Below are 18,807 nucleotides of genomic sequence, written 5' to 3'. Positions count from 1 at the left end.
AAATCTTAGTTTTCACAAAGCCACAAGTTCTTAAAATCTGTGTTTAGTTGTCTAAATGTGACACGACAAGTTTAGAGCACACTTGCTCTGTTGAGTCACATTACTATTCATATTTATTTCTGAAATTCAGTAATTTGTGAAAATAGGGTATTTTCTAAAAGTGCTGAAGAGCAATACACTTTCCACATAGCTTCCAGAACTCAAAACCAGCCTCTGGTCAATGGTTCAATTCAATTTGGGAGGGTTTTTTTGAAAAAAAAAACCAAAAACTTACTTGTTTTCCATTTACATAAATTCCACCCTTGGAATGCCACAGTAGCTGACTATTCATTATTTAAACTTACTTTTGAAATTAAACTCAAGTGGAATTATTTAATGTATGTCAGACTGAAAATGAGTTGTGAATCTCCAAAGTTAATTTTAGACTTACGTGTATTAAGAAAGATTCAAGTTCTTAACTGCCTTTTAACATTAAGAACTACTTATTCAGCAAAGTGCCTCTATTACTTTAAATGCAAATCTCTTTAAGATTATATAAAAATAGGATCTATAATCTTTCGAAGTTTTATAAGAGAAGCTTCTCAGTTTTAGTCCAATATATTTAACCTTGGTAACTTGACAAGTGAGTCTAAGTAAACAGTCGGTTTTCCACATTTCAGCTGCTTCCAGCATTACGTAAACTTCAACACGAACAGGAGGAAAAAACAGGCGAGATTCTATTCAGTCTGATGAACAGCTGTACAAGTTGCTGGTTTCTTTTTTGAAAATCTATATGAATATGTGCACACAGTGAGTTTTCAAGAAGTTTATTAGGAGAGCTATACTACAGAGCAGCCAAGGGTCATCATGTCAGCACTGGCAGCCATTTGGGGCATCATACGGCCTGTGTTCAGCATCAAGACCAAAACATGATCATTTCTAGCCTAGCACCTTTTCAAGTTCAGGAGGTTTCATTAAAAGATTTCCATCCAGTTTGTACTGCTTTTAAAGCAACCTAGGTATTATCTGGAACCACACAATTCACCAGTAAAAGGAAATCTTCCAAGGAAGTAGTTCACGTTAGGTTTTCTGAGCTTGCTTTTAACGACAGAGGAAGGCAAGAAGCACACAGCAATAGATCTCTCAACTCACCATCTACAACAGCACTTCAGATTCCTTGTGGACTTGAGATAAGGGGTTGTACCTATCATCACAGAGATAGATGGGGGTTCAACAGACCATTTTTGGATTTCAGTGGGGAGCACAAGAGAAATCTATTTTCACCATGAGAAAAAGAATTGTTACTGCGTCTATTTTAAAAGTCTTCATATCATAACTGCCTGCAAAACACTTGCCTGTTAAACAATCTTGGTTTAAATCAAACTAGAATTAAATCCAGTTTTTTGTCTTAAGATAGCTGCACTCACCCTCAGCAGAGCGCAGAGTTCTCCCACAATACACTGTAGCAGCATGAATGGAATGCTGATTGTGCTTTATGTTCCCTCAAGTACCTCTTTGAAATCCAGAAAAGGAAAAGTGGGCAAATAGGAAGTTTGTAGTGTAAATGACCCATTCTGCAAATGGCATTCACTTGGTTGCTTGTTGAAAAGAAGAATTTAATGCTGATTTCTCTATCTGAAAGCTAAATATTAGTTTGACTTAATGAGTTCCAATTTGTTGTTGAAAAGTGTATCATCCAGGAAATCTTTACAGTCCACATAGGCTTTATTGACATTGGTTATTTTCATTACTACTCTACAGAATGAATTACCTCTTCGTTTCCATGAAACTCTAAGGAAAGAGGGTATAGTTCCCCAAACAAAAAATTTTGGACAACTCGGCACCTTAAAGCAAAGACAAGATGCCACAAGACCCAGGATAGAAACAGTGATTATTTTGTTAGGCAACTCAGCATAAAGAGCACTTCTGCCACACTGGCCAAAAGGTTTCTTCAAGAAGCTTTTTCCCCACAGCTGTGAATCTCTGGAGTGTGGGTTTAAATTTCTATTTGAGGACACGTTCTCTCAAAGGCTGAGTGCAAATAAGAGAGAGGGCCAGAGAAGGAAAAAAAAAAAAAAAACAAAAAAAACCCCAAACAAACCAGACACATTGTTAAAGTCATTTGTTGGATGCTTTAAATTCAAGCTTGGTACATACCAGGATGTGTTTCTCAGTTCAGAAGAGCTGCTAGCACTATTAAAACAACATTATAGCACTTTTTTTGTTAAGAATATGCAACACAGTATTTCCATTTCACTGAGTACAAAATTTGACACAAAAATGCCTTCCAGAAATACCTTATTAACTTACACAAACAGTGTTCAACCAAGGGAAAACAGTAACAAAAAGTGTCAAACTATCACATACTGCTTATACTCTCTAAAGAATTTGCCTCATGGAGACACTCTTCTACATACATCATAAAATCCAAGAACAGTTTCCATACATCACCAACTGGAATTTTACAAGCTTTAAAAGCTTATAATAGAAGTAACAAGGCAGGAGAAGGATGTCATCCAGTGATTACATTCTGAAGTTGAAACGATATCTCATTGCACTGACACAGACAAAATAAATCACATGTAGTATCGTTAATCTAAACTTCTTAGTCTCAGAAAGTATCCTGTTCAGCTGACTGCTTCTTTATATAAACATTCTTCTTCTCTGAGTTCACTGCTTTAATTTCTGAACTATTGTTTTATCCTAGTTGCATATGCTTTATAGTCTCTTCCTTTCAAATGGAGAAAAGCTTACAGGTAAGAAAAGAATATTTGTTAAAGATTATTACTCAAATCCTACCCCCAAGATCTGGAACAATTTGAAAACTCTATTCGTATTAACATTGTCAGAAGTGCTTCTAATTACACCCAATAAAGTATTGTGAAAAATCCCAATGTCAGCATTCTGACTCAAAATATCCTCGAAGAAATAGAAGAACTTTTGCCTTCAATTAAACAGTAGGCCAAAGACTCACCGGTTCAGCACACAGCCAGAGAATTTTATTCCAGAAACTCATTTTGATTGACTAATCTAAGAACAAGAAACCATTATATTTCACTGAAGGCAATCATATTTAAACTAGAAGCAACCTGAAGCCTAGCTGCCAGAGCGCAGTAAGGTCCTAAAAGACTTTAAATGTAGCACAGCTGCATTTTTCACACTCATAAAAAAACCACTCTCTGCCCTGAAGTGTTTGCAAAAGCAAGACCTACATGTGTAATACTGGAGTCAGCTTTAGGGATAAGATAAAAAGAAATTGAAGTATTCCCTGTAGAGTGATCTAATCCTTTTTTGCCCTGTGACTGTAAAGGATCACTTCTGTAAAGACCTCTACACTCCAAACCACACAATTTATCTAAATATTTACACTATGAACACTATTAAAACTCTCCTCCAAAGCCATTAAAGATAGCATTTTCAGCAATTGAAACAAAACAATTACTATTTAGATTATGTTTTTGTTTTAACTGTTTTTATTGGGTAGAAGCTGACCTGACTGCTCTCCTCGACTGCCCTTTGTAATTCGTGAAAGCCACACAGCTGTGGTTTTGGCTGAATATACTTAAAAATGTCAAATACCTACTTCGTTTCTGTTTTCTAAAAGAAAAACGGGGAAGGGAGGGAGAGAGGGAAGGAGGGAGAAAGAAAGATAGACAGAATGAACAAACCTAATCAGGATTTTCTTTTTCATGGGGGGTTACTATTTGTAACATTACCACACAAAGCAGCAACTGTGAACTCAGGCGGCTTTTTGTTCATCTCTGTGACCTCCCCAGCAATCCTTTTTTTCCCCTCCTCCCAAAGCATAACCAGTGCTTAGAACGCTTTCTCCTCTTTCATTCAGGCCTATCCCTGCTTTCTTGGTTTTCTCTTTGCCCTCTAGTTCTATAAACTCTATAGTAATGAAAAGGCAATCACAATAATCTTCAAATCAATGTACCTGACACTTCCTCCCATGCTAGAATTGATTGCCCCCAGTAACCAACTGGGAAGTATGCTTCCAGCCCACTTTTGCTCTAACTTTAAGATAAATCTATGAACTATATCTAAAAATTAGGAGAAAAAGACAACACATGATGCAAAATAACAGTTTGGGTACAGAACAAACCATCAAAACACACCTCTCAGATTTTGTGTATCATTTCAGATTCATATGTTCTACAGTACCTATCAAACGGAGCCCAGTAACTACTTAGCAATACAAGGAGCTATCAAGGAAGAAAATTACAGCAAAATGTAATACTTACAGCCATAATTAACTCAAAAGGGTGTTTATACACCCGTACGGGGGATTGATACTTCTGCACCATAGCTGCAGTTAGTAGGGTCAACTCCGATCTGAAAAAGAAATTTTTAAAAGCATCTGTCACATGTAGGATGTAATTTTCAATCTTCTTTTACAATTACGCTGTGTGATACCATGCAAGCAATTCTATAAGAAATTCCTCACAATTCCGCGATGACTTTTTTTAGGGGGGAAGACACGATGGGGGCCTGAAAAGCTATGCGTATTTTTGCCAAAAATGACTTTTCTTCCAAAGATGATACAAAATTAGCACATTTCCAGTCCAGTTTTAGTAACTAGACTTTAACACACTTTATGACTCTTCATCAGGATGGTGAGACTTCCTGTGCTGCTGCTGCTGAGAACCAAACATTGACACATACCAGCAAAAGGCAGGAAAGCCTTGCCCAGTCCCCGGCTCGGTGAGTGGGCTGCCTGCCTTGTGGCTCATTATGAATCGGAACTGGTTAAAAAAAATCAAAAATAATAAGAAACCCAACCACCACCCCCAGAAAACACCAACACACACACAAAAAAACCCCACCCAAGACTAACCAAACAACAACAAAAACCTAAACAAAAAACCCCAAAAAGGAGGTTAAAAAAAATATAACAAGTGTTAAATCCTCTTGTATTCAGAAAGAAAAGACGGATCACTTAACCACACTGATACAAGGCATTGCTTAATCATTTTCAAAGCAAATTAAGACTTGAGAGAGAAGCTTAAATAGCTGAGGAAGAAAACTTAGAGAAACTACAAACAGTCTGATATTCAGACAGAAAAAAAAAATCACTCTGGGAGCGATTCCACTGACTTTGTGTCTGCTCTCCCTAGCGAAGCCTTCGACTCAAACACTCCCGAGTCTCGCAATCACATTTATTGAAAGAACACCGGCAGCAGCACTTGCAGATGAACCTGCGGGCTGCAGTCCAGGCTCATTTGAGTGAGAAATGCCTTTATGACCATACGTTGGGTTTAGTTCTGTTTTTTTAAAGCATTGCCACATCATCTTTAGTGTTTCTGGTGCAGAGCCGGCCACGCAGCTCCTGGGGCACCAGATCCAGCTGGCAGGGAATTGTGAGCCAGGAAAGTTCCCCAGACACCCGATTCGAAAGACAACCTGCCCTCAGCCCGAGGCAGCCAACTCGCCCAAATCAGGAAGCATTTACCCCAAATTGGGAGGCAACTTGCCCCAATAGGGATGCATTTACCCCAACTTGGGAGGGAACTTGCCCAACTCAGGAAGGATTTACCCTAAACCAGGAGGCAACTTGCCCATATTGGAAAGCATTTACCCCAAACCAGAAAGCATTTACCTCAAACCCTCATAGACCTCATTGCTCTCTCCAACTACCTGAAAGGAGGTTGTGGAGAGGAGGGAGCTGGGCTCTTCTCCCAAGTGACAGGGGACAGGACGAGAGGGAATGGCCTCAAGCTCCACCAGGGGAGGTTCAGGCTGGACATTAGGAAAAAAGTTTTCACAGAAAGGGTCATTGGGCACTGGAACAGGCTGCCCAGGGAGGGGGTTGAGTCGCCTTCCCTGGAGGGGTTTAAGGGACGGGTGGACGAGGTGCTAAGGAGCATGGTTTAGTGTTTGATGAGAATGGTTGGACTCGATGATCCGGTGGGTCTCTTCCAACCTGGTGATTCTGTGATTCTATGAAACCGGAAAGCATTTACCCCAAACCTGGAGGCAACTTGCCCAAACCGGGAAGCATTTACCCCAGTCTGGGAGGCAACTTGCTCAAATCGGGATATGTTTACCTCAAACTGGGAGGCAACTTGCCCAAACTGGGAAGCATTTACCCCAAATCAAGAAGCTTTTCCCCCAATTCACGAGGAAGCTTTTCCCCCAATTCGGAGGCAACTCGCCCCAACTGGGAAGCATTTACCCCAATTCGGGAGGCAACTTGCCCCAGTCAGGATACACTTACCCCAATTTGGGGGGCAACTTGGCCAAACTGGGAAGCATTCACCCCAAATTGGGAGGCACGTACACCAAATCGAGAAGCATTTACCCCAGTTCACGAGGAATCTTTTACTCCAATCCACGAGGAAGCTTTTACCCCAAATCGGGAGGCAACTTGCCCCAATCGGGAAGCATTTACCCCAGTTCGGGAAGCACCTAACCCCGTATTTAAACACCTCAACTACCAGCTGAGCCCGCAGACCCTCTCTAACCCCTGCACGAAGCTATATAACAAAGAAACTCCCGGTTCCGCGGTTCCATGGCCGGGCTGGGGAGGGCCCCGGGCCCCCCGTGCCGCCGTTGCCGGCTCTGCCTCGCCGCCCCAGGCTCCCCCGCCGCCGCTCAGCCCCGCTCAGCCCCGCTTACCCGCCGCGCCGCGCTCTTCCCTCATTGCCGGCTCGGGCAGCGCCGGTTCCGGCGTCGCGGGGGAAGTTGGGGGAGGGGGGGGGGAGGAGAAAGGGGGGGAGCAGAGCGCGCGCCGCCGCCCGTCGTTAGTGACCGGGGGGGCGGGGCTTGGCGCGCGGCCAGCGCTGCGCACGCGCGGGGGGGGGGGGGAAGCACCCACACTGCCCCCCCCCCGCTCCCCCGTCCCAGAGCTGCGATCGCGCATGCGCGTTGGGTGGTGGGCGGTTAAAGCTGAGGGTGAGCAGGGCCGGGGTCGGGACCCTCCACATACAACGTGGGGGGGGCGGGGGGCGTAGTGGCGGGGGTCCCTCACACGCATGGGCACAGGCAGCCCCAAGGCAGGGATCCCTCTGTGGGCAGAGACCCCTCACACATGGGCACAGGCAGCCTCGAGGGCACAGACCCTTCACATATGGGCAGCTCTGAGGGCAGAGGCCCCTCAGACATGGTCCTGGGCAGCCCCCAAGGCAGGGACTCCTCGCATAAGGGCACAGGCAGCCCTGAGGGCAGGGACCGCTCACGTACAAACAGCCCTTCTGTCCCCTCACACACGGGCACATGCAGCCCTATGGGCAGGAACCCCTCATACATGGTCCCAGGCAGCCCCCAAGGCATGAACCCTCACACGCAGGCAGCCCCCAAGGCAGGGACTCTTCACACACAGGTAGCCCTTGTGTGCCCTCATACACAGGCACAGGCAGCCCTGAGGGCAGGGATCCCTCACATACAAGCAGCCCTTCTGTCCCCTCACACATGGGCACAGGGAGCCCTTGTGTCCCCTCACACACGGGCACAGGCAGCCCCCAAAGCAGGGACCCCTCACATATGGGCATCTCTGAGGGCAGAGACCCCTCACACACAGGCACAGGTAGCCTCGAGGGCAGGGATGGCTCGCACATGAGCACAGGCAGCCCCTACAGGCATGGACCCTCACACATGGGCAGCTCTGAGGGTGGAGACCCCTCATACACAGGCACAGGCAGCCCTATGGGCAGGGATCCCTCATACATGGTCCCGGGCAGCCCCCAAGGCATGAACCCTCACACGCAGGCAGCCCCCAAGGCAAGGACTCTTCACACAGAGGCAGCCTTTTTGTGCCCTCATACACAGGCACAGGCAGCCCTGAGGGCAGGGACCCCTCACATGGGCAGCCCTGAGGGCAGGGACCCCTCATACGTAGGCACAGCCAGTCCTGAGGGCAGGGGTCCCTCACATGGGCAGTCCCAGGGGTAGGGACCTCTCACACAGAAGCTGCCCCGTGTTCCCTCACACATGGCCACAGGCAGCCCCAAGGGTGTGGAGTATCTTCCCCCCTTCCCTCAGCCTCCACGAGCATCACTTCCGTCCCACACTCATTAGTTGAGAGGGTTTGGTGGGTCGTGCCCCCAGGATTTTTTGGCTGCAGGTCCACCTGGGGCTGACGGTCCTCTGGGGCTCCAGGTTCAATCGGATGGAGGGGGCAAGATTGGGTAGTGGTGCCGAGCCTGAGGCTCCCAGGCTGGACACTGAGCCCAGCAGAGGGGTGTGAAGGTCCAGAGTGAGGGCCACAGTGCTGGGCAGCAGTGCTGGTGTCACTGGATGCTGCGGGGCCATGGTGGTGGCAGCTGGGGGGAGGGGGAACAGCAGAGAAACTGCCCCAAAAGCCAGTTTATCTCTGCTGAGCCTAGGATGGCAGGTGTTATCTCCTGAGACCAAGCATGGTATCATTCCATGAGCAATACACAGTCATCATGGTTTGGCTAATCCCCTGCGGAGCTGCAGAACCCGTCCCAGGGACCCAGAGGCACCGGCATGCAGGGGCAGCTCTGCAGGCACACAATTCTGCCCCATCCCGTGGGATTCCTGCATCTGCCGTGGACCACAGTGCCTGAGTGTGAGTCCTGCTCCGCTCACCACTGGGCACCTCTCTGTCTCTCTCTGTCTTCCAGCCTGGTGTGATTTGCAGTCTGGGATGTCTGAGGGAGTTCTGCCTTAGTCCACATCTAGTGTGGTTTAACTACAATGCACTAAACCCAAGAAATACAATTATGGTTTGTACAGTACTGGTGTGTCACAAACTGTTAAAATAAGGACTCAAAAATGAGGGGCCTGTGCCTCTGTTCCCATCAATGTCTCTATTAACACAACTCTTTTACACAGAACATGTTTTATTACTGGCTTGCTCCCTCAGAAAATAAATGTCTCTACTAAAATTTGGTGTCATTATCCTGTCCTTATGGTGCAATTCTTTCTCTAAGGAGGCTGAATTTGTGGTCACCATTAATGAGTGTTTCAGCTTCAGTTCTTTCCTACACAAACCATGTGTCGTCTAAGGTTAGTCAAGAATAGTTTATTGTCTAATCTGAAACTAGTCGTTACAAGAAGTTGTTTAATATGTTGAGAAATTGTTTCTTAACTAGTTACTCTAGTAACTCTGTAATTAGATTTAGTTATCTGATTGATATTCCCTGCCATTATGCCTGCAACATCCTTTTCCTGCTCTGAAGGCCTGAGATATAATCCTACCAGCATAGCAGGGTGAGGAATTTACGCCCACTTAGATTCCTCATGGTTCATAACATTTAGATTCTAGGAAATGTTTTAAGTTTTACTGACTGCCACTATTCTACTTGACCTAATGGCCATATAACCAGAACAGCTTTATCTGGACTTCTAAAGGTACTCAGAGTTTACTGACAAAAGTATTACAGTGAAAGTCCATAATTTAATGTTTAAATCAATCATGGTAGGTGTCTCACCTGTTTTCCACAGAAACAATGATGTTAACAAGATAGACACAGAAGAGGAAGGTAGTGTGCTTTTAAAAGTTTCTGTCATCATTTATATTCATGTTACATCATCTCCTATGGAAGCTCTAGCATCATTAGAAGGAATATAAATGAATAAACGTGTGGGTGAAATGTTTAAGGAAAGCTGTAAGGCATGCTGAAGGCTGAAGCCCAGAGGACACAACCTGAAAGTGCAAACCATTCAAATTTTTCAGAAAATCAGTAATGCAGCTTGCCAGATAAAAAGTGAAATTGGGCCTTAGGGAGGTTATGCAAGGTCAGGCACTCTCCCCATCTGAACACTTTTCCTGGATCGCATTCCTTCACGTTAGGAACTTGGGTTACACAACTGAAGCACAGTTATTTGTTGTTTCAGGCAATATTGCCATGGAAATTAAAGAGAACTATTGGTAGTTATTCCTTTATTATTAACAATAAGTAACTTAAAGTACAACTGCCTCTGAGCCGTGCAGGGCTGATGTATACAACAAAAAACTCAACATGCCTCTGGGCCTTGCTGTGATCCAGTGCAAGTCCCTGGAATTTCAGCGGGCAGGGACTTGCTCTGGTTTCTCTTGTTTGCAACCCAGAGAGTGAATAAAAGTGAAGTGGTCCTGGTTTCTTACTGTCCAGCGAATCTTGTCTCTGCAGCTTTTGTACTAAAGAGAGGAGATGGTTAGTAGTTCTCAACAAGAGAGAACATGCATTCATTCAAGGTCTTGCTGCTAAGCTGCACATTTATTAACAGCGTGAGAAAGAGGAATGAGATCCTGAGTTCAGATATACTCCAGTTCTTCTGGAGCCTAATAAGTCAGTCCCATCTGAGTCAGTGGAATTCTTTATGTACCACTGGCTACATGGCAATAAATACCTGCCTCCTAAGCCTTTAAAATCATGAAAAAGGTTCCAATTGATAATGTTTCCAGCTAGAATAAGCATGATGACTGACAAACAGCTGACAGAATCTGACAGAGTGTATGATTCTGATTTACAGAGTTCTAACTAAAAACATTACAGGCACTTAACTAGGTATTACAATTTTTTCTTTCCCTCATCAGCCTAGGGAACTAGTATCAGGTGGTGCTGGATATGAGGTGGTCTGAATTCCTTCACTCCTTGACTCTTAAAACTAAAGTAACTGTGTCACCCAAGCTGAGAAGTATCTCCACGTATCTCTAAAAGCCCTTTGCACTGGCAGGGAAGATACCAGCAAGCCCAATAAGCAAATATAAATATTGAGCCTCACAAAATGCTATACAAAAAGTTATGCAGTAAGTCAGTATGAGAAAGCAGAACAGAGTTCTTCGCTTCTAGGGCGAATCCCTTGTTCCCAATACTGCCTTTTAGCTCTGCAATAGTTTTCTACCACTGTCCAGACTGGGAATAGGGTAAAATATCTCCAGACTGGCCTGTATTCAGAGAAGAGATGTTAATGTACAAAACACAGAAGGCATTAAACTCTTGTGCTGAGATTTTAATTCAGAATTTAACTGGCCTTAGGTTACTGTAGTTCAATGCAGTATAAATGACGGTGTATTAACTTTATATCATTATTTGAGTTATCTGAACTTTTCCATGTGTCACAGTATATAACACAACCTTACACAACCTTGTAGCCTGGAGCCTTTTCTGTCTTGATACCACAAACAGTCAGAAACATGTTTCTTCCTTTCTTCCAAATGACTGGCAGGAAAATTCAATTATAGACTGGGAGTCGGCCAGAGACACCAGCTGCCAGTGCTTGGACTCCAGCACAGGCACCACTGACATAGCAAAGGTTACGGAGACAAACATTAGCAAATAGGACTAAGTCCTGATTCATAAAATACATTAATCGGGATCAGCATGTGGAAAGCATCCCAACCCTTATTCACATCCTTTCATTGCAAAGCCCATAACCATACAAGGCTTCCTGCATCAAATTTGGCATCACTGGACACAGTGGAGTGCAGTGCTAATGCAAAAGTGAGCAGGTGGTGCAGGAGGGGCTGCTGGTAAAGAGATAATTAAAGCATGAGGAGCCAGCAGTGTACATTCTGGGTGAAGCATCAAATCTAACACTTGTTCCAATACCCATGTTGGATATTTGTAACACCTAAGAGGTTGTTAGCACAGTCTTCTTGGGGGAATGTGAGGAGGGGCAGACACCGTTTTGAGGCCCCACAAGATGATTCTATCCCTCAGACATCAGGAGGTGACAAACTGTCAAAGGCAACTTCCAACACACACCTTTTTTCCAGTATAAACGGAAAAACGCTTGAATGGTAACTTATTTGCTGGGATATTTTATTATCGCAGAAGATGTCACACTCATAATCCAGGGAGCAGGAGTTGCAAGGAATGGGGCTGTTGGGAATGCCTAACTTTTCTTTGTAAACACCCCTCGTGCCCGTGTGCCATTGCCTGAGAGCTGCCTGGTACCTGCCTCCCAGGGAAGAGCCTGTAACTGGTCATCTCTCAAAGTGAGTTAAAGGACGTCCTGGATCTGATCAGTTCATTCATAGCACCTTTCAATCCTTAGAAAAACATCAATCTCTGCCAAGAGGCTTAGCAAAGGCAGAGATGAGTCAATTTCCCACAAAAACAAAATCAAAAGCTGTTTACTATCACTCTTTTTAATAAGTCTGACAAATTCAAATACTCTCATCTACTTCAGCAAGTGTTGAATCACACTGTTGGGTAGCTCACCAGGCATAGACTTTGTCCCTATTTGCCTGTAAAATATTGATAATTAATTTATTTTTTAATACCAGAGGAGTAATAAGAAACAATTGCTTATTATTAGAAGTATTCCACACATCCAGCTTCTTTTAAAGCATGCCCTGACTCCTTCAGTACTGAGATTGCACCCTGTGGGCGAACACTGCACCCTTTCATGGGAGCTCCATCAGGACAAGCTGCATGAATTCCAGTCCTGTATCCAAGGCAATCTCATTATTTGCTATACATGCTCAATCTGCTTGCTAATTTCTTTTTCCTTGACACAGGGGAGGGATCTTCCTGTGCTCCACAGGCGTGCCCATGTTGAGGAGATTAAAGAAAGCAAGCAAGATGCATAAAAACTGTCACCCTCTTTCAGCGGCAGCAGCCTGAATGGAGAGCACGATTTAGAGACAGATGTTCCTTCCAATTGAATTGTCTGTGTCAGTGATTCCAGAAAGTTGAATGCTCCTGAAGAGTGTGAGACGGAGGGCAGCGCTGAGCGGAAGGCTGGCTGCATCCAGGGAGCTGGCACGCAGCAGGCAGAAGCTCTCATGACATGGCTGCAGCATTAATCTGTCTCAGCCTCGAGAAACACTGGCTGACTCTCTGTCCTGGAATTAATTTGGCTAATGTACCGCATGATGGAAAGCACGTTTGCAATCTCTTTGCTAGGCAAGACTGAACAGAGATTGATAGCATCCTCTAACCCTGCGTAAGTGAACTGGTACCAGGGCTCCACTGAAGGGATACCCACTGAGAGTTTGGCTCCATCTGTCCAGGGATGAGAGATGATCTATTTAACACCTCCTGGCTCTTGTAGTTGCCAGCATCAGACAGGGGGAGCCTGAGCAGAGAAGGAAGAGGGGGAAGTTTTTTTTTGAGCCAAACGCTGGCTCTGCAACTTCTATGCAAGCAGAAGTGTAGGAGTATTTTCCTGAGAACAGCTTCCAAACAGCAGTCTCAAAATAACTTGGTTTAACAAAGGAGATGATCTCCAGCACAGGAAGCCTATTTGCAGTCATGGTTTCAAGCTGGTAGCTACAGACTGAAGCGTGACCATTAAGTATTTCAAATTAGCTAATGAACAGCTGTTCTCTTTGATTTGCCTTTGGCCATAACCAGTCTGAGTCTCAATTAAACAAAAGCCCAATATGATAAGAACCGATCTGTCCCAGTACAGCTCTCTGGACAGAGACTGGAAACAAGCCCAGTGCTTCCTTAATGCCCTATCCCCAACATCCCATGTGCACCTCAGCCTTCCTGGGCCTTTGCTGCAACAATTCTATGGGGAGCAAGAAAGGAGAGGTGTCTTGAGCTCCCAGGAGGTAGCAAGAGGCCAGGTGAATGGGAGGCGGCAGTGGTGGCAGCACCAGCCGAGCAGAGGCAGGACCCCCAGCCTCCAGCTTCACCCAAAGATGACACCCAGCTTGGGAAGCAGAAGAGGGTGCAAGACAGACAGGATGACACGGTAGGGAGATCATTGTATATCCACCAGAGATCCAGGTAAATAAATTTTGCGTCTCGATCAGTAGTAAAGGAACTTCTAAAGGGAGCTGGGTACCCCTTTACCACCACTCTGTGAGATGCAAGCTGGGTGAGGAACTGCCTGCCTTCCCTCCCCATCACTGCTGTGGCCGCATCTAGCAGTGGCACATTCAGCAACACAGAGAACTACAGGTGACTGCAAAAAAACATTAATACCTTGACATAAGCCCCATCGACACAGCACCATTCAAACTAAACGAGAAGGAGGTTTTAAATATAGGCAAGCTAACTGCCAAAAATAAACCCTAACCCACCCTGGCTGCTGCGCTGTGCCATGGGAACAACATTGTGCATATGATCAGATTCAGCAGGACACAAGTAGCCTAGGGGTCCTTTTACATTTGGCTTGAAAAGGCTAAAAATAGCACCCCAAACTGCATTCCTTCTTGCATTTCCATCTCCTCCGCCTGTTCCTATTCACTGGCTCTTGTACATGCAAAGCAGGATTTGGGATCCAAGGCCCAGTAATTAGACTCCAGCCTGACAGCTGCAAGTGGAACAGCTGGAGGTGTTATTTTTACAGGTTATTAACTGACTTCATGAAAAAAACCAGAGCCCAGCAAACAGAGAGACAGTCCACAGCCACATGACAAGGTCTTAGCGACAGAGATAGATAAAATAAAAGAGAGAGCCCAGTACCCTAAAGCCGATTAGTTATAGCAATTTCTCGAAAGCTAAATATAGAAAAAAAATCCTCCCCCATCTTCAGCTCTGTTGGCGGAGATGAGAAAGCACAAGGAAGGAGATAGAGAGAAATTTCATTTTTTGCTTAACCCTCTCATGGGCTGCAGAGAGAAACTGCTGCTTTGGTGACACTCCCAATACATACAACCTCATTCCTCTGGCACCTACACCCTGACCACCCCTTTCCTTGGCACTGACAACTGCGGCTGTATCTGATCCAGCCACGAAGCCCAGACTGGGCAGCTGAGCAGCATCCCTGTGACAGGCAGGGGAGTGAAGCAGGGATACTGCCAGTGCTAGCCCAGTGCCCAGTCATGGCTGAGCCAGCATGATCCTCATCGCCACTTTGCTGGGCATGGGCAGGCAAGCCCACACAGCCTCTGCACCCTGGGAACTGCCTGCCTCCCTTCTAAGGGGCTGAACCACCCACGCTGTCCAAAACCAAAGCAGGAGAGAGCCAGGAGACCTCCTGCTCCAAATTTTTTATCCTCCCTGCCTTTCCTACATTGGGGGGACAGACAAGGCTTGAGGCTAGATGAAGTCACCTGGGCCAGGAAAGGAATCCAGCATCAGTGGCCAGAGTAAGGAAAAGCTCGGGGTGCTGGCAGCAGGAGGGAATAGACCTGGGCCATTACCTTCGCAAACCCTATTGCACACCTCCTTAGATTTCACGCAAGTAAATAACAGGCAACTCCACAAAGATGCAGAGAAGCCAGGAAACCAACAGAGCATTTCAGATTTATGGGAGATGAATTTAGCCCTTGTCTGGTTGCTGACAGCCTGTATTGCTGGTCCAGGACGTGGCCTCTGTTTAAGCTCTAGGTTCAACTTCTGAAAATAGATCACCACCATACAGTGGAGGTGAAGCGCTCCTCTCCCAGCAGAGAGGACAGACAGGTTCACTGTGCCTGAGCATCGCCAAAGGGGAGGGAGCAGCAGCAGAAAGGCTGTTGCTGCTTTGTCTTAGCCAGTATCTTGCCAAAACTCAACCCAAGAAAGCCCTCTCCACAGCAGTCCCCAGCAGAGGCAGGACAGCCCTGCATTCCACAGCTCCAGCACAAGGATTTCTTCCCATGTTCATCACCCATAGTGCAAGAGCAGTACTGGAGGCCACTCTAGACCTCTCTTCCCAATGTTCAGCAAGACAAACAGACAACAGTGAGAAGAGGGAGATATTTCTCTCCAACATCCACCCTTGCACTGGCAGCCCCCTTGCTGGGTTTAGGGTATTTTCAGTCCCTCTCATGCTCCTAGTTGCACAGACTCCATCTCTGGAGGGGGCTGAGAAAAACCCACATTTTCTAATCTCACCCTTTGGAGACCACTTCTCTGAAGTGCAATCAATTCCCTTAGATGTACCTTCCCTGTGAGTGTGCACTCCTGAACCCAAGTCCACCTCTGTCTGTTCGCAGGACTGTCTGCTTTCTGCGCCAGCCTGGCAGCACTGGGACCATCCTTGAATCCTTTTGGAAAGCCAGCTCTGCTGCATGCTGTGAGCTGAGAAGAGCTCCCAGAGCTCCTGCTGGGTGTCAAGAACATCATTCTATAGTACAGTTGTTGGTTAGTCTCATGTCAGACGACACTAAGCTGGGTGGAAGTGTCGATCTGCTGGAGGGTAGGGAGGCTCTGCAAAGGGATCTAAACAGGCTGGACTGCTGGGCAGAGACCAAGGGCATGAGGTTTAACAAGGCCAAGTGCTGGGTCCTGCACTTGGGACACAACAACCCTGTGCAGTGCTACAGACTAGGAGAAGCCTGGCTGGAAAGCTGCCTGGAGGAGAAGGACCTGGGGGTGTTGGTCGACAGCGACTGAACATGAGCCAGCAGTGGCCCAGGTGGCCAAGAAGGCCAATGGCATCTTGGCTTGGATCAGACACGGCGTGGCCAGCAGGTCCAGGGAGGTTATTCTCCCTCTGTACTCTGCACTGGGGAGACCGCTCCTCGAATCCTGTGTTCAGTTCTGGGCCCCTCACCACAAGAAGGATGTTGAGGCTCTGGAGCGAGTCCAGAGAAGAGCAACGAAGCTGGTGAGGGGGCTGGAGAACAGGCCTTATGAGGAGCGGCTGAGAGAGCTGGGGGTGTTTAGCCTGGAGAAGAGGAGGCTGAGGGGAGACCTCATTGCTCTCTCCAACTACCTGAAAGGAGGTTGTGGAGAGGAGGGAGCTGGGCTCTTCTCCCAAGTGACAGAGGACAGGACGAGAGGGAATGGCCTCTGCCAGGGGAGGTTCAGGCTCAACATAAGGAAAAAATTCTTCACTGAAAGGGTCATTAGACAATGGAACGGTCTGCCCAGGGAGGTGGTTGACTCGCCTTCCCTGGAGGTGTTTAAGGTACTGAGGGACATGGTTTAGAGATTGGTGGGAATGGTTGGACTCGATGATCCGGTGGGTCCTTTCCAACCTGGTGATTCTATGATTCTGTGGTGCACAGCCGTCCTCATGCCACAGCGAGACTATGAAGCTTCCAAAACACATCAGGCTTTATGCTGTTATGTGGCCTGCTCCCAGACTGGAGGTCCACACGAGTCCCCGTGCTGTGTGCAGACAAAGGTGGAATTGGCAGTGAGATAGGATTGTCACGCTCCCCCAGCCCCAGAACAGGGTTCCCACGGGGAAGGCAGGGGTGGGCACCTAAAGTCAGGGCTACAGGGACACATCACCTTCCCCTTCACCCGATAACTCAGCTCCACCAGACAATTGTTCCATATCTGACAACACAAGAGCAGATGAAGTTTTACACAGGCCCTGTGTCCCCACATTGGCTTCACGGAGCCCCCCTAAGCTACCTTTAACCTGGGCAAGTGGGGCTGCAAACATGCTGGCATGGGAAGAGAATTCAGCATCAGCTGAATGATCCTACTCAAGGCTTGAGGAGATGCATTTTGCTCATGCATCCACAGGTCTGCCAGTACCACATCTCCCTAGGGTTTTTTCCCCAGTAAGACTCGGTATTTACCATCTGTGCTACCATCACACCTCTCCACGAAATCCAAAGTTGTGGCTGCATAGGGATAGACAGCGCTTTGGGGACAGCAGAAGGGAAGGAAGCTTCTTTGAGGGGTGTCAGGACCACATGTGACCTCACTGGAGAGCAGAGAGCTGCAGGCAGGCCCCAGAGTTGCCAAAGTCTTCAGCCTTCACAGCACATGATGGGAATTTCAGAGCAAGGCACATCAAGTGAGCTGAAGGAGAGTGACATTTTCCTTCCCAGCTGCTATATCCTTGCCCACACAGCCAGTGGGGTGACTCCATGTAGCTAATGATGCCACATGATTAGTAAACAAATGATGCATTTGCACTAGAAAGAAAAGAAAAAAAAAGAGGAAGGTAGGGGAAAAGCAGCCACATTTTAGGATAGTAGCATGCAGCAGTGAGCTCTTTAAAAATCTGCTGAGGAAGGCACTTGCACAGCACATGGTTTGGGCAGATCAATGAAGCTGCAAAGTGGCCTGCTGCTGGCAGGCACACAAATCCACTTTCTAATGAAATTTACAGCAAGTGGAATTTAGGTCACTACTTGGAAGCATTCAGTTTATTCCAGGCAGCTTTTAAAATATTTAAGAAATAGCTGTCAAATTAAGCCTGCTCTCCTCTGGCTGGAAGGTCTAACTCAGAGCTATAGCAGATTTCTTACCTATAGCTTAAACGAATATATATTTAAAGCTTTATTTGATTGCCCCCTCCTTTTATCATCACAGCAGTGACTGACTGAAATCAACTCCTGCCATGCAGTCATGGCACGGGTAGAAACTAAGGGCCCAGTGATGTTCTCAGCTGTACCCAGCCCAGCCACGTACCTTCCCCAGAGTTCGGGAAGTGCGACACGACCTTCCTGCAACCTGTGCTCCCCCTCCAGAGTAAAAAAAGGCTTTATCTGTTGCTGAAGGGAGACCAGTACTACAGCCAGAGCCAAAATGGCTCTCCAGGGTGCAGCTGAAAGCAGCCTCTTAGCAGAGGTGAGCCTTTGCCAAAGGCTGAGCAATGCCGAGAGGAAGGATCTGGGCTGGACTGGTGGTTGCTAGCTCTATTCCCAGATGTCACGCTTTAAGAGACCGCTGGAGCCTCTTCAGCAAGACATGGGAAGGTGGAAACCAGGCAGTTCTCCAGCTGTTTCCCAGCAGAAGTGGCCACGGCTCCAAATCTCCGTGCTCTTAATTCCTGTACAAATCAGAGCAAAAGTGCAGACATTTCCTCTTCCGACAGTGCGAAGTTCACTACTTCGGATAACACACCGATGGCATGAACCAATTCCTGTCCCAGCTCAAGATAGAGCCTGCCAGGCACAGACCTCGAAGATTTTCCAGCCTAAGTCCAAACCGGGGAAGCAGGGGAAGAGAGAGCAGAAGGTGGCCTCAGAGCACAGCCAGGCTCCCAGCACGTGCCACGCGGTGCTGGCTCCTGGGCAGCTCTCGAAAAATGACCCAGCAGAGGGGCAAGGTGGCCTTGTGGGGCTGTAATTCTAGAGCATGG

The 18,807-nt window shown here is 46.8% G+C and overlaps 1 protein-coding gene and 1 long non-coding RNA gene across 3 annotated transcripts in view; both read right to left on the bottom strand.

Annotated features, from left to right (window-relative positions):
• The window catches only part of SEC14L1 (SEC14 like lipid binding 1), a 38,642-nt gene extending 32,023 nt beyond the window's left edge, over window positions 1-6,619 (bottom strand). The window contains exons 1-2 of one of the 2 annotated variants that reach the window (XM_069872863.1): window positions 6,601-6,619; window positions 4,227-4,317 (exon numbers count right to left, since the gene is read on the bottom strand). In XM_069872863.1, the coding sequence (XP_069728964.1) occupies window positions 4,227-4,289 (63 nt within the window). In that variant the 5' untranslated portion in view covers window positions 4,290-4,317; window positions 6,601-6,619. Of the gene's footprint in view, window positions 1-4,226; window positions 4,318-4,647; window positions 4,736-6,600 lie in introns of those variants that run through there. The other variant, XM_069872862.1, reaches the window with a different exon arrangement.
• A 3,202-nt stretch (window positions 6,620-9,821) lies between these two features.
• Window positions 9,822-17,612, bottom strand: LOC138729026 (uncharacterized). The gene is made up of 3 exons (XR_011338820.1): window positions 17,294-17,612; window positions 15,699-15,882; window positions 9,822-10,066 (listed from the first exon to the last, which is right to left on the bottom strand). It is a non-coding gene; the product is annotated as an uncharacterized lncRNA (long non-coding RNA).
• Window positions 17,613-18,807: the final 1,195 nt, after the last annotated feature.

Source organism: Phaenicophaeus curvirostris, chromosome 19, assembly GCF_032191515.1.
Source record: "Phaenicophaeus curvirostris isolate KB17595 chromosome 19, BPBGC_Pcur_1.0, whole genome shotgun sequence".
In the NCBI taxonomy this organism is placed as follows: Eukaryota; Metazoa; Chordata; class Aves; order Cuculiformes; family Cuculidae; genus Phaenicophaeus; species Phaenicophaeus curvirostris.
This window is presented reverse-complemented; position numbering and strand designations above follow the sequence as displayed.